Source organism: Leishmania panamensis (genome assembly GCF_000755165.1).
Source record: "Leishmania panamensis strain MHOM/PA/94/PSC-1 chromosome 27 sequence".
Classification (NCBI taxonomy): domain Eukaryota; phylum Euglenozoa; class Kinetoplastea; order Trypanosomatida; family Trypanosomatidae; genus Leishmania; species Leishmania panamensis.
This window is the reverse complement of record NC_025873.1, coordinates 703,080-716,714: the sequence shown is the minus strand read 5'-3', so window position 1 is coordinate 716,714 and position 13,635 is coordinate 703,080. Positions and strand designations below refer to the sequence as shown.

General features: G+C 56.7%; 1 protein-coding gene and 1 pseudogene across 1 annotated transcript, besides 2 other annotated features; both read left to right on the top strand.

The window, feature by feature from the left end:
- The first annotated feature begins 3,167 nt into the window (after window positions 1-3,167).
- LPMP_271750 lies at window positions 3,168-7,870 on the top strand (annotated as a pseudogene).
- Window positions 7,871-9,096: 1,226 nt separating this feature from the next.
- Window positions 9,097-9,464: a repeat region.
- A 737-nt stretch (window positions 9,465-10,201) lies between these two features.
- On the top strand, window positions 10,202-11,914 carry LPMP_271740 (hypothetical protein; the record flags this gene model as incomplete). The annotated part of the gene is made up of 1 exon (XM_010701958.1): window positions 10,202-11,914. The coding sequence occupies one exon, from the start codon at window positions 10,202-10,204 to the stop codon at window positions 11,912-11,914; it is 1,713 nt and encodes a 570-aa protein (XP_010700260.1).
- Window positions 11,915-12,358: 444 nt separating this feature from the next.
- Window positions 12,359-12,687: a repeat region.
- The last annotated feature ends 948 nt before the right edge of the window (window positions 12,688-13,635 follow it).

Here is a 13,635-nt window from a genome sequence, read left to right as displayed (position 1 = left end):
GTTTGAGGCCCCCCCTCCCCCCTCTTTCCCCTCCCCTCCTCCAAGGTCCCGTCCCTCTCTCCCTCTGTACGGAACCATTTTTGCCTTTTCCTTTATTGCCGCTGCGTGTCTGTGTACTTTGATTCTTTGACCAGTTCTTCATTCTGTGCTCTTTTATTGGTTGGTTGGTTGGTTGGTTTGTTTGTTTCCCGGCTCTCCTCTTCGCTCCTCATGGGCCTCTTCTTCGCGAGTTTCTCCTCTCTCTTCTCCCTCGCCCCCCTTTTTTCTCCTTTTTTTCGCCCTTTTCTCGTTGTTGTTGTTGTTGTGGTGCTTTTCATGTCTATTTTTTTCTTTATATATATTTTTTTCCGTGTGCCTCACCTCTCGCATGTGTGTGTGTGTGTTGCCTCTTCCTCCTTTGCTGTGACGCCCACACACACACACTTTTTTTGTTTTGTTTGCCTTTGCGTTTTGCCCTTTTGTTTCTTCGTGGTTCCTCCCCTCCCCTCCCCCCTGCTATCCTCCTCTTCAGTTCCTCCCCCAATGCCTCTTGTAATGCTTGAGGATGGGGTCCACTCACCCCCTTCCCCGTGAGGCTTGCGCACATGCGCGCGCTCCGATTTACTCAATAGAAGAGAAGTTCGACTCCTGTTGTGTGCCCTCTCTATACCCCACACGACTTACTTTCTTGCCTACCGTTCTTCCTACAACCGCTACTCCTCCCTCCCCTCCCCACCCCCTCCTGTCGATCTTGTCTTTTCGTTTTATTTCCACCCTTGCTGGTGTAAAGGCAGTTGTCTCTACTGACGGTGTTGCGACGCGCCGACAACCCCCCCGTCCCCCTCTCAGTCTTCCTTTTTGTTGCCCCTTTCCTCCTCTGCGCCATCTAACCCTTCATCCCTAGACCCACAACGCAGTCACTGATGCATCGAGGAGAGGAAGAAAAGGAGCCTACCTGCATGATTGGAGTTCTATTGGGGGTCTCCCCATGTGCTACTGCCGCGCTCTCTCTCCCTCTCTCTGTGCCCCTTTTCCCAGTCTCTTCCACCTACCCCCCCCTCTCCCTCTCCCACCACCATCGCCACTGTCACTCATTGTGGACCTTCTCCTTATCGATACAACCAGCCTGTCTTTCTCTGGGCCCCCCTCCTCTTTTTGTCACGTGTACCCCCCCTCTCTCCCTCCCTCCCTCCCTCCCTCCCTCGTCTCCCTCCTCTTCCCCATCCTCTCGATGTGTGCACCCTTCCATCCCCCTCTCCTCCTCCTCCTCCTCTTCCCTCCTCTCTGTCTATAAATTCATACACACCTGCCCCCCTTTGTTTTCGTCTACCCCCCCTCTCTCTCTACCGCATGTTGTGTTCACTCGCTCGGTGTGGGCTGGTTTCTGGTTCTTCTAATCCCCCCTTCCTATCCTATCCTCTCCTCTCCTCTCCTCTTCCTCTCTCTCCTCATTTTGTTTCATTAGGTGCTGACCTTGCGTATTCTCAAGCCATCCCCAACCTATTTGTTCTATACTATGGCACGGGTGTCGCTTGGAGAGGGAATGCTGCTGACTAACCCTCACGCTCCTTCCCCTCCTCACCTCTTTCTCCTCACCTTCCTGGACCAGCAGATGAGCATCCTAGCCGCTGCTGAAAGGGAATTCATTTTCGGTCCTTTGCTCTCTTTGTTTATCCTTGTGCGCTCCTCGTAGGGCATGGCGGTGCGACGCGATCGTCCGCACGATCGTGTTTTGCTTGCCCAGTGGAAGCGCGCTCGCTGCTCTACCTGCCAGTGAGATACTTCTACCTTTCATCGTCGTTGAGAAAGGGCCACGGTGACCGTGTCGCTCCTTTTCTCGTCATTTTCGCTATCCGTGCCTCCGCAGTAGGTGCCGTCCATCGGGCCCCTTCATGTCCCTACCCGGTGAGGCAGGTGGGTGGGGTGGACAGGGCCGGCAGCCCCGCACTTTCGTCGGTGCCCAAGCACCGCACATACGTGTGCCGATGCTCCTGTATGAAAGCCGCGCTCTGCCGCTGCCGGTGTGGCCTCGGTGTAGGTGGCCGGATTGCCCCCACACCGCCCAGCAGTCATGTGTATTGGGCGCGAGTATGCTGGCTCGCTGGTGCTCGTATTGCGACTTCCTCCCTTCTCTCTTCTCTCACCTCTTACCTCTCACGCTGGCGAAGGAGCGGAGGCATTCACTGATGGCCGAATAAAAGGCGAGCGCGAGAAGGTTTCCGCAGAAAAGAGAGGCACGCGTGCCGCCACTGCCATACACACATGCGGAGAGGCTACCATGAGAACTGAGAACGCAAAAAAAAAAGCAAAAATAAAAGCAAAGGCCAAAGCGTTCTCAATACACAGGCTGACGCACGCGTGAGGGACAGCTCACAGAGAAGGCAAAACCTTGGCCACCATGTTATTGTTCTCGCCATCTCCCTCCCTCTTCTCCCTAACCCCTCCTCGCTGGGTTCCTGTGGGTTTCTTTCTGCTGTGATTATTGTGCCCTTTCTTTCTCTCCCTTCTCTGCTATTCTCTAGCGCTTCATCTTAGTGCCGATAACACGACCTCATCCATGCTTGACGCGGGCGCGTTACTCAGCTTATTACCCCCTCCTCTTCTCCCTTGTTTGCTTTCCTACAGTAACGCTCCTCTTATGAAAAGCACAGACCCAAGCACGATGTCATGGATGCACGTATACAGACGGTGACTTCCCCTACGTGTTTTTCTTCACCTCGTTTCACTCTGACTCTCTCTGTTTTTTTTGTGTTTTGTTTCCTCTTTCAGCGTCGCTCAATACTCTGCACACGTGCCAGTCGATTTAATTTCTCCTCATGTCTCTCTTTTTATCAGCTCGTTTTCCTGCCTGAGCGGTGAACTTGACCGTAGTGACGAAGTGAAACTGTTGAGGTCGAAAAGCGAAAAGCCGCGGCGGCCGTCAAAGAATTCACCAATAGGAATCTTCCACTCCTTGTGCTTATCTTTAACCCCCATCCACCCAGACACCCCCCCCACACACACTCTCACTCTCGACTGCCGCCCCCTTTTTGATAGCCACAAGGCTCGCTTTTATGCCTACGTTACTTTCTTTCTTTTTTTTGGACTTTGCTCAGCCCAGCTGCATCCGCTTCGCATTGAGTACGGGGCCTCTAACTACCATTTTGTGAGTCAGACTACCAGGCTAGGTGGCAAAGCTAAATCGTCGAATGTCGGGAGGTGCTCCTCGGAGAGTCACGTGGGTGTGTGCACATGTGTTCCACCGCGATGGCTAGCCGAGAGACCCTCAGCACCATTTCTCTCGCTTCGCTCCTGTTGGGGAGAAGAGAGGGGTGGGGGTTACGTCTGTGCAGACGTGCCTGCCCTCTCACACCCCTCTTTCACCTCTCTCCCCTATCTCTTTCGCCCATTTCTGCTGAGAAAGCTTCGACACGAATTCGTGTTTCTCTTCACTGGCTCGTATGTGTGTGTGTGTGTGTGCATGTGTCTTCTCTCTTGTTCTTTCTCCCCAAACCCATCCCACACTTTTTCTCCACCTCTTTTCCCCGTTTGATTCTTGTCGTTACTCTTTACATCTCTCCTGTCACTTCACTCTCTACGCTGTACACAGGAAGGCACCAGTTTTGCCTCTCCGTATCAGCCTCTCTCTCTCTCTCTCAGCTGTTCCCCCCCTGCATCTCATTTGGTGCCTGGCTCTCTCACAGTCAACAATATCTCATCTCTGCGTTCACACCTTTACCCATGCACACACGCCTAGAGAGAACATGCGAATAAACGATGCGGCACGTGGTTTACATCTCGTAAGCGTACGCGGACGCTCATGTGTCCTGATTATGGGGCGAGCGCTACTCGTCTCCCGCTACATCGGCGTCCTCTTCCACTCGAAGAAGATTCTGACGACAGTGTGCAGGGAGGGCCACTACAGGTTTTGGCTTAGCACCTGCGTCACTATCCATGTCATGATGTCGGAGAGGCAGACGCGGAGGACTGCGCTCATCTTGTGCGTCCCGTTCCGCCTCAGCGCCGCCATCTCTTTCTTCAACGTCGCTTGGCAGAAAGTTTCGTGTGGTGTGGCGGTCCTCTACGACTTCCGCCGCTCGTGGACGAATTTCTTCAGCTGCAACGCCTTCTTGGCCCTCCTGGAGCTTTTGGGCTGATTTGTGGCGACTCATCGGAGTCGTCGTGTGGACTCTAGTCTCCTCAAGCGAGTCCCTTTCTTACCACAAGTGCAGCTTCTGGCCCTACGTCTTCCTCTGCTTTATGCTGCAGGCGATGGTGACAACGCTCGCGCAGCGCAATCGGCTCAACACGGTCCTCTACCCTCCCCAGCAAGACGTCACCGCCTCGTTACCGCGCGCAAGCTTGTTTGTAATGTGGGAGGGCGATTCCATTGCTGCCGTTAGTGTCGTCTGCTGCTACACCCCTGCCACTCCCACATCCGGGTTAGCGGCTCATTCAACTTTTCGGGCATGTTGGAGTGAGTCTTTGCCACGTGCAACCTCCTCTTCGACGGCTCGGCTTGGTTTGGCGTGGTGCAGAACGGGATGGTGGCCGAGTGGGTCGCCAAGTTTCCACCGGAATCGTTGAACTCATCACGTCCACCACGATGGCAGCGTGACGTCGCCGCTGCAGGCCAACGTGGCGAAAGATGGCAACAGGGCTGGACGCGCTTGTAGCTGCAGCGATGCCTTCGTCAAGGTCCAGGTGTCCAACAAGGGTGACTACACGATGCCAGGCTGTGACTGCGACGCTGCTGCTGCTGCCGGGGAGGCGATGTCGCTCCTCACCCCCCCTCGCCCCGCACCACCGCGTGCGAGCTCTTCCTTGACCACGACATCGTTCTTCACTTCAGTTTTTGCAGTGTGCCCGTGTCGTCCCCATCTTTATGGATGTGCGACCTTTACTGAGCTCACGCGCCCCATTCGAAATGGGGGAGAGGTGCACCTTGTCCAGCCCATGTACTTCACGCCACTCATCTCCATGTCACTGCCGCAGGAGGTGTGCTCGGTGCTGGTGCTAGGTGCTCCGTGTCTCTTGCGCATCACCTCCTCCTGTTGATGAGTAATAGGGCCATGCCCCCTATGCGCGGACCTGGCTGAAGCCGTTGCACATGCCGGTTGGCCTCAGTTATCGTACGTTGCCCATGCATATCTTGTTCTTCACGCTGGCGTCGCTTTCACACTTCCACCGGCTCCTCCGCCGGAATCCTGGCAAGAAGATTCGGGTGGTTGCGATGGGTCCGCAACTCCTCTTGCTGGCAGTCTGCACGCTCCTTCTGTACCCCTCGACAGTGACGCTCAACCGCCTAGGGGCGGAGCTAAATGAAGACAGTGGCCGGATGATGATGACGGTACCGCCTGGGTTGACTCTCCGCATGCTTCTCCGGGTGTACCATGCGAGTGTACCACCCTTCTTCACAGACCCTTCCTACGGCAATGTCTGCAGCATCTTGGTGGGACTGGGCTTCACCACTGACGTCTACCGTCGTGCCATGATGGCCAACCCGCTGAAGGAGGAGGTGAATTGGTAGTGCAACACGCCGTCTGTCGCACAGCTGAGCGCCACGACACTACTGATGCGTGGGTCGCTTTGTGGCAGCAATGGTGAGAAAATCGGGGATTTGCCGGTGAGCACCGCGAGCGGCAGCCGCGGCACCTTCCCCACCGACAGTGATGGCAAGCAGGCCGCCGACGGTATCCACATCCGCGATGTCCACCTCAGTCTGGGCCAGATCGACGTGGTGAACGAAAGCACTGTATCGGCTATCGCCCCGCTTTACACGCCACCGTCGCCGGTGCTGCTTGGCGGCTTGTGTAGGTGCATGGCAAGCATCGGTATTACATTGCTTTACGGCGCCAACTACATTCCACGGCTGTTTGCGGTGGAGCCGCTTCCAGTAGTCATTGTCATCGCAGGCGTCTTCAGGGTTGGAGTGTACTGCTCCACGGGTGCTCTTGCTCTCACGCTAGTACTGCTTCGCCCCAAGCGCCGCCCCGACGAGGTGCGACGCGCATTTTGCGTTGTCTTTGGCGGCACCTGGGCCTCGCTTCGAGGCGTTGTTGAACCTCAGCACTACGCTGACGCTGTTTGTTCCTCAGCAGACAGACTTCACGCGCGTGGTGCCGCAGGTCTGCTACCCAGTGGCAATGGATACGCTGATGGCGCGAGTGAATGTGAAGTAAGGTGTGTGTGTGTGCGCACGGTACATTGTGGGGTAGTGAGCCTCTGGCCTTCATGGGCGGCCTCGACTTCGCCTTTTTTGCATTGGCGTGTTCTCCCCCCCTTTGTGACTGACGTGGCGCGGGTGCACCAACGCGACCGCCCCGCTTCGTACAGATCGCGGAGGCGATGGGGACGGCATCTGTTATTAGCCGCAAGTGCATCTTCTTCATGTCCAATTGGGCAGACATGGCTCATGTGCCAAGACCTTCTTCCGCACCCTCTCCAAGCGCTGCACCTCGTAGCCGTTTGTGGTGATGGGGTGGCTGGCGCGTGAAAAAGTCACGGCCTCTCATCTTGACGCATGTTGGCACAGTGTACCGCGCCCTGTAGCGTGTGGGACATCGGGGAAGCAGCGCTCCCTCTAGCTGATGGGTATCACCCTCATCCTCTTCCCTGTTGCGTGGGTGCTTCGCAGACGGGGCTACCGTTGGTGTCGCCAGCGTCCCAATCCCAACAAAGAGGAAGGGCGGCCCTCTTTAGTGACCGAAAAGGAGTTACGGCGCCTGCACAAGGTGCTCAGTGAGCTGCGCAAGGCGCGCCGCAGCATCACGGAACCGCGTACAAGGGGAGTTCGAGATGACCTCCTGCAAGCAGCGCTATGAGGAGGCGATGGAGAGTATAGACAAGAGCACCACTTCGTTGAAGGACAGCGTTCCGGTTGACCCCAAGTTTGACCTAACGCATCTCAGGCGCGTGGACCGCATTGACATCTGGGAGGCTGCTAAGGCAATGCCTTTCTTTTCCGGGGCGATCTGGACGGACCATTTCGGGAATAGACGCCTACAACGTCGACTCCTTCTCCCGCATTCTGGAGGAGCTGGGGAAGACGGAGGTCGGTGTGATTGGCGTTACTGGAGAATGACAGCAGGCGTCTCACGAACGGCAACCGCGGCATGGCCGACTATATTTTCTACCACCTAGGATTCCGCTATACGAACTGCGACCACACTACCATTGACAACACCTACGGCTGCGCTCTCATCACCCGTTATCCCATCTTGAGCGTGCGCCGCTACGCCATCCCATCTCCGCTCGGCGAGATGGGATGTGTCATCTACGATGTCCTCGATGTGTACGGTCTGCTGATGCACATGTACATCAGCCGCTTCAGCAACACAGAGCACTGGGTGGACGGCTTGCTGCGGTCCCAGTTTCTCAGGTGACTCGTCCTATCGAATTCGGGGCCGTTCATATGGCTTGGCTACCTTGTTGCTCACCCCGCCATAAAGGAACGGTATCGGAAGAACCCAGGCCCGAAGACCCCGGGCAAGTTGCAAGATGCTGGGCTGCAGATGTACCGGCAGTATCCGTGGACGCGGCTATGTGATCGCGGCGGCTGCGAGGAGGAGCTAGAGGTGGCTACAAACCAGCCTATCAAGAGCAGAGGCTTTAATATCGAGGCGAAGTTCCAGTACGTTGAGTATCTCGAGGAAGGCATGCATGTGGACAGCTACTTTTGCCGTCCTTCATCCACCAAAACGCCGCACTACCTCTGCTACAAGGACACGAGCCGTTGCGCGAACGCACACCCCTGGCTTGAGTTGATGGACTGGTGTTGCCAGTACTGCCTCTACAAGACCGGTGCTACGGCAGACGAGGCAGTATGCGATGCGGAGAAGCTGTAGCTTTACCAGGTGCGCCTGCTCGATTGGTGGTGTGTCGTCGACTACGGGGTGGAGGTGCTGTCTGACACGGAAACTCAGGGCATGCAGCTCGCATTCGAGAAGCGCATGCAAAGTAAGAAGATCGGACATGGTGTGCTGGGATTGGAAAAGGTGAGTGCTGCGGAGAGACGCTCAGCAGGGACAGTCCCACGTATGTGTTGTCACTACCCTGACCCCTGCAGCGCACCCAGTGCACTCGCACAAGACTTCGCTTCCTCCCCCCTCTGCTCGAGATGTTTTCGCCGTCTCTCCCTGAACTCCTTCTTTCGTCCTCTGTGAAGCGCTTTGCGCTCGCTTAGTGTGCGTGTCGAGGCGTTCCTTGGTAGGGATGTGATGTGTGCTGACCGTCTCTGCGCTGGAGCCGTGTTGTGCGACTCTGTTGGTGCGTATGCCTCTGGGAGAAGGGGGAGGGGCGAGAAGTGGCGCCGCTGTCGCCGCCGCCCCTTTTTGTGACTGGAGCTGCCGTCTCTGACGTGGCCAAGACACGGCGAGGCGCCAGACGTCTCCTCGCAGCTTCGACTGTGTCTCTTTTTTTTTGTAAATAAAACGAATGCTGCTCTCCTACTCTCTGCCCTATTCCTTTGGGGCTAAGGTGGCGTGAGTCCGTAATGTTCTGATCATTCGCCACACACACCCACAAGCACAGAGGCACTCGCATTCAAGCGTGCCGCCACGCACGGCGTACACGCAGTCAGGAAACCAATACGGGAGTAGGCGACACTTTTTCATTTTATTCTCTCATCCTTCTGCTACCAACAGTCATTACTTTCTCTCTCTCACATGTGACTCATTCTCAGCGACCCCCCCTTTTCCACGTTGTCTTCGCAGGTTTTGTTTTCAGCTTTTTCTTGTCTTGCTCGCGTTGTGTGCTTCTCCTCTACGTTCTCATACAAGCTGGGCTGCATCCAACTCGGCGGCGTTTGTGCGTGGCTGCCGAAACCCGCGCTTGTTTGCATGCTCTCCACCCTCCTGTGCAGTGGTGGCAGTTGTCTGTTGCGTTTCATGTGTGAGAAAGAACGACAGCCGCGAGTTCTCCAGCGGGAGGAGGAGGAGGAGGAGGAGGGGGGAGGAAGGCGGTATAGCAGAACTTGCATAGGGTTGTGCCTCGTGGCGTCTCCTGCTTTGACCGTCTTGCTCGGCGCCTCTGTCACCTTTTCGTTTTCTTTTCGATTTGTGCCTGGCGCTTAGTTTATCTTTTGCTTCTTCGGCTCTGTTCTCATGACGGCTGGCCACCCCAATGCGTGTGGTATCCGGCCCAGTGCCCACTCTGTGGGGAAGACAGACACGCAGTCTACAGCCTGCCCTCGGGTATGCGGCCACGTGGGCACTTGGTGTCGATGGACACGTCTGGCCTGGCGCGATGCGGACGAGACGTGTGGTCAGGGTAGCATTTGTACCAGCTCACCACGCCTCGCGTCGGCGGCATAACACACACATACGCACGCACCCGCTGTGCTCTCTGTGCTAGCTGTGATGCTGAGCGCAATCCTGGGCCTGGCCTGTGCTGCCTGCCGTGGAATGGTAGTGCGGCGGAACGACACCCAACACAGCTGGTCGGCCCGGTTCCTTGACAGAGCCGTGTGGTGCAGCAGAGGGATATGGGCGAGCTGCGATTGGCTGCGCATCCCCGCTGACTTGTTGGTGGTGAATGAACGGACACGCTGTGGAAATGTTTGGAAAAAAAAATCGTTCTTTCTTCATGATGGCATGTTGTTTTCTTTTGTGGGTCGTCTTCTGTGTGAACGGAGGGGTATTACCACAACGGAGACGGAGGTGCGTGCCATCCTGCGGGTCCGCTACGGTTGGACTTCTCTGTGCTGACGACACATGCGCTCTCAGAATCGACATGCGTCATCAGCCCTCGTCAGGGAGTGTGTGGAGCGACACTTTTAGCGTCGCGCTCACGGAGATGCCTCAGCGCTCTAGTGCCGGTGTGCTCGAGGTGTGTGATGCAAAAGGTATGCCTGAGTGTAGGGAGGTGGAGAGCGGAGGAAGAGGGGAGACCCTCTTGGTTAGCCGTGGTAAGGGCTGGTAATGGTGGTGTGCGCGCTGATTGAGTATTCCAGCGCGTTTAGTGTCGTTCATCACCGCTTTCACTTGCTCCTGATTGGCTCCCACTCTTGATCAATTGACTATCACTCTTGTGCATGCATCAATGCCACGCTCATCCACACTGACGCTATCCTCCTCTCTCGTCCGTGGCCCCTCGCTTATCGCGCTGAACCACTGCTCTTTCCTTCCACGAAGAGAAGAAGAACCGGCATCTGTAGAACATCACCTCGGAGGTGCTTGGCGTGTGTGGGCAGCTGCTACTGTTTGTTTGAAGTATTCCTTTCACCGAACCTTTATACACGGGGATGTCCCGGAGACCGAGCGGCTCGTTTGGCCGCAGCGGAAGCGCCTCCAGCCACCTCAGCAGCGCAGGCGGGGGCGGCGGCGACGCCGGAAGCTCGACTGCGGCGGCACCGGCGGTGTTCTGCGTGAACCCCGTTCTCTTTGAGAACTGCGGTGCGCTGCTGAATGCGCCGAGCGGGCTGACGACGACAGCTGTGCTCAAGGTGCTGCAAAGCACCGGCAACAAGACGTCCATTTCGCTCGCCAAGTGGAAGGAGACAGCTATGATGGTGCTCGGGCTACGCGAGTCAACTGCGTACGCCATTTTCGACGTTTTTTTCGCCTTAAGCGGGGGCTGCATCCAAAACACGCCGGCCTATTCGGGTGGGGAGCGGTCCAGCGTGGCGCAGCTGCGTCAGGAGAGCAATCGTGCTCTGCTGCAGAAGATGGGCGGCACTGTTGATCAAAACCGCTGGCCAGCCGCCTCCACCGCGCGACAGGTGAGTCTGCCAGGGCTTCTTGTCTTTCTACTTTGTCAGCTGTTCGTGGAGCGCAGGCGGGCTGGCGCGCCCAACAAGCTCACCTCGGAGGCGGTGGCCGAGTACGTTCGGCAGCATCTGCACGATTTCATCAGCGCCGTCGCCGCTACGTGTTCGTCTCGTCTGACCCTGGCTGACGCAGCAGAGCTTGGCTATTTGCTTCGTGAGGTTGTCAACGGTGTTGAGCAGCCGTTCGGACTCAGTATCGGCTTTCTTTGGCAATTTAACGAAAAGACGATTGACGTCGCGGTTCTCTCCCAGTACCTGCGAGTGCGCATCCGGGCCAACAGCGAAATAGCAAAGGTCGGCAGCGTCGCCACGACAGCAGCAAACGCTTTCGGCTTCAACAACGTCACTGTCCAGAACCTAGACAGTACAGTCCACATCACGCCGTACGCCCTTCTGCCCGATATAGCGTTCCGTCTGCTGTCATCTAACTTGACCATCTCGAACTGCTCGCAGACGCACATCTACGCTCCCTCGGTGCTCCCCCACACCCAACTTAGCTCCCTCACGAACTGTACCGTCTTACTGGGTCCGGTGAGCGGTGTACTGAGTGTGCAGAACTGCCATCACTGCTGCATCTCCGCCCTTTGTGGAGCGATTGTGGTGAGCAACTGCACGAACGTCACTCTGTACGTATGTGTGAACACACCGCCAGTGCTCCTGTCGAACGAGAGCTTGAACGGCGGCGTGGGGATGTCAGGGGCGAGCAGCAGCAAGACGAACGGTGCAGCATCTTTTCCTCCCAGGAGCGGGGTGCGCTTTGCTCCGTACAACTCATTCTACCCCGCCATTGAGCAGCACATCAGCAGCTCCGGCATTAGCCCGCTGCTGAACGTATGGAACGTGGGACTGCCTGATCACGAATCGATTCTGCCACCCTCGGAGTTCCAGAGCATGCCCTTTCCCCTGACGCACTCTGCCAACCTCAGCAATGTTACCCGCACAAACCCATGCCCACTGCCGATGCCGTACCGTGATGCAGTGAACCGCCGTCTGCAGCGGCTACGTGATGTGAACGAGGCTATCGCTGATGCCACCGGGCAGCTGAGGGGGGCCGGGCGCAACGACCTTGTGGATGAGCTGCACCAGCGCGTCACATCCATGTTCCGCGACTGGCTGAAGGAGACGGGGCAGGAGCACATCTTGGCAGACTTGACACACACCGTGGCGCCAAGCAAAACAGTGGGCTGAGGATAGAGAATGAGGAAGGAAGGACGGAGGGGGGAGGAGTTGAGTCGTTGTGGGGCCTCTCCGAAGTCGAATTCGCTGTCGAGCCGAGGTGATGCGAGCAGTGCACGAGAAAAAAGCGCGTGAGCGGGTTTTGGCGCCGTGCTTCGAAGGAGGAGAGGGCCACGTAGCAACGCAGAAGGCGCTAGTAAAGCTCTCTGTGGACGTGTTGACTATTGCAGGGAAGGTGCGCGCGCGTCTGCTGTGACTCGCCTCTGCACTTCTTGTTAGAGAGCACCAACTGGCCCACGGTACTCCGCTTGCCCCTCGGCTCTCTGCCGCCGCTCTCTCTCTTTCCCTTCGTTTCTCTCCAATAGGCGCTCTCTGTGCTGAGGCTACTGTATCTGGAATATATATATATATATATATATATATAGATATATATTATATTTGTCCATTGTCAACTGTGAACACCTCAGTGCGTGGCGTCTCAGGGTCCAGTACCACCGTGCTGCGGTGTGGGGAGAAGCCAGACAGCCCCCCCTCCTCCTCCACCCTTGTCAGTGCCGGACCACCCCTCTGGTGGTGGCAGGGTCAAGCATCTGAGTCGCAGGGAGGCCAATGTGACGCATCACCACTGGTGTGGAGGGGGGGGGGGGCGTGGGACGACCAGCAAAGCGGAGGGCGGGTGGAGTTTGCCTTAGGGGCACTGCACGGATGGCCGAGTCGGCACATTACTGCAACGCGTGTGTGTCCAGGGCTGCTTCGCCCCATGCGGATGGGGCCCGTTGTGGTAGGTTTGGTGTATGTATGCGTGTGTGTAGAGTGCGTGGTGATAGTGAGTTTGTCTGCTCCGCGGCAGAGTGTGGATGCGGTGAAGAAGCAACGGGGAATACGCGGTTGCCTGCCGCCGTTCTCGCTAACTCTTCCGCTTCCGGTTTCGATGACGTTTTACCCCCCCTCTTCGTTTGCGCCACCTTTTCTTCCCCTTCATTGCCAATGGGGAGGCCTCTTTGCGTGTGTTGACCTTCACCGCCTCCTCTCCCTCAGTCTTTAATGCTGAATTTCACTGCATCGTATTGGTGAGGTGGCGTGAGGCAGAGGCGGCTCGTATGCATGAGGAAACGTACTCTTTCCCTAGCCGCACTCGACTCTCCGCACCCTTTGCTCAATGACGAGAGGGCGGGAGGGGGGCAATGGGAGACGCAGCGCGGCTGTTTTGGTTTTGTCTGGTTCCTTTCTTCGTTTGGTGTCCTTTTTGTTTGTGCTTCGCTTGTTTTTGGGCCCGTCTGCGTACGGGTTGGCTGTTCTTTGCACGCGCGCCCCTGTATCACCGGTGCAGCTTTCCTCCTGGCATTCCCTGCGATTCGGGGAGTGGATGGGTGGGCTTCTGTTTTCTCCTTGCGCCGTACGCCTGTGCGTGCATGCGCTGTTTGTTTCATTTCTTCTGCGTGTTTCCGTGTCCGTGGGCGAGGGGAGGGGAAGGGGTTTGTAGCACCGTCGTGCTGTTGTTTCTTTTACTCGTTTTCCTTGGACAACTATTCTTCTACCCTCTCCGTTGCGCTTGCCACCTCCGCAGTGCTCTCCCTGTCTGTACTCTGCATCTACCGTCTGTTCTTCCACACTGCAATCGTATCCACTTCAAAGCAAGAGAGAGAGGAAAACTAAAAAGAACATCGGCGGCGCCGATAGGCTATGGCATGAAGGTGCCAGGGGCGCGTGGTGGAGTTGCGGCATCAGCGGCG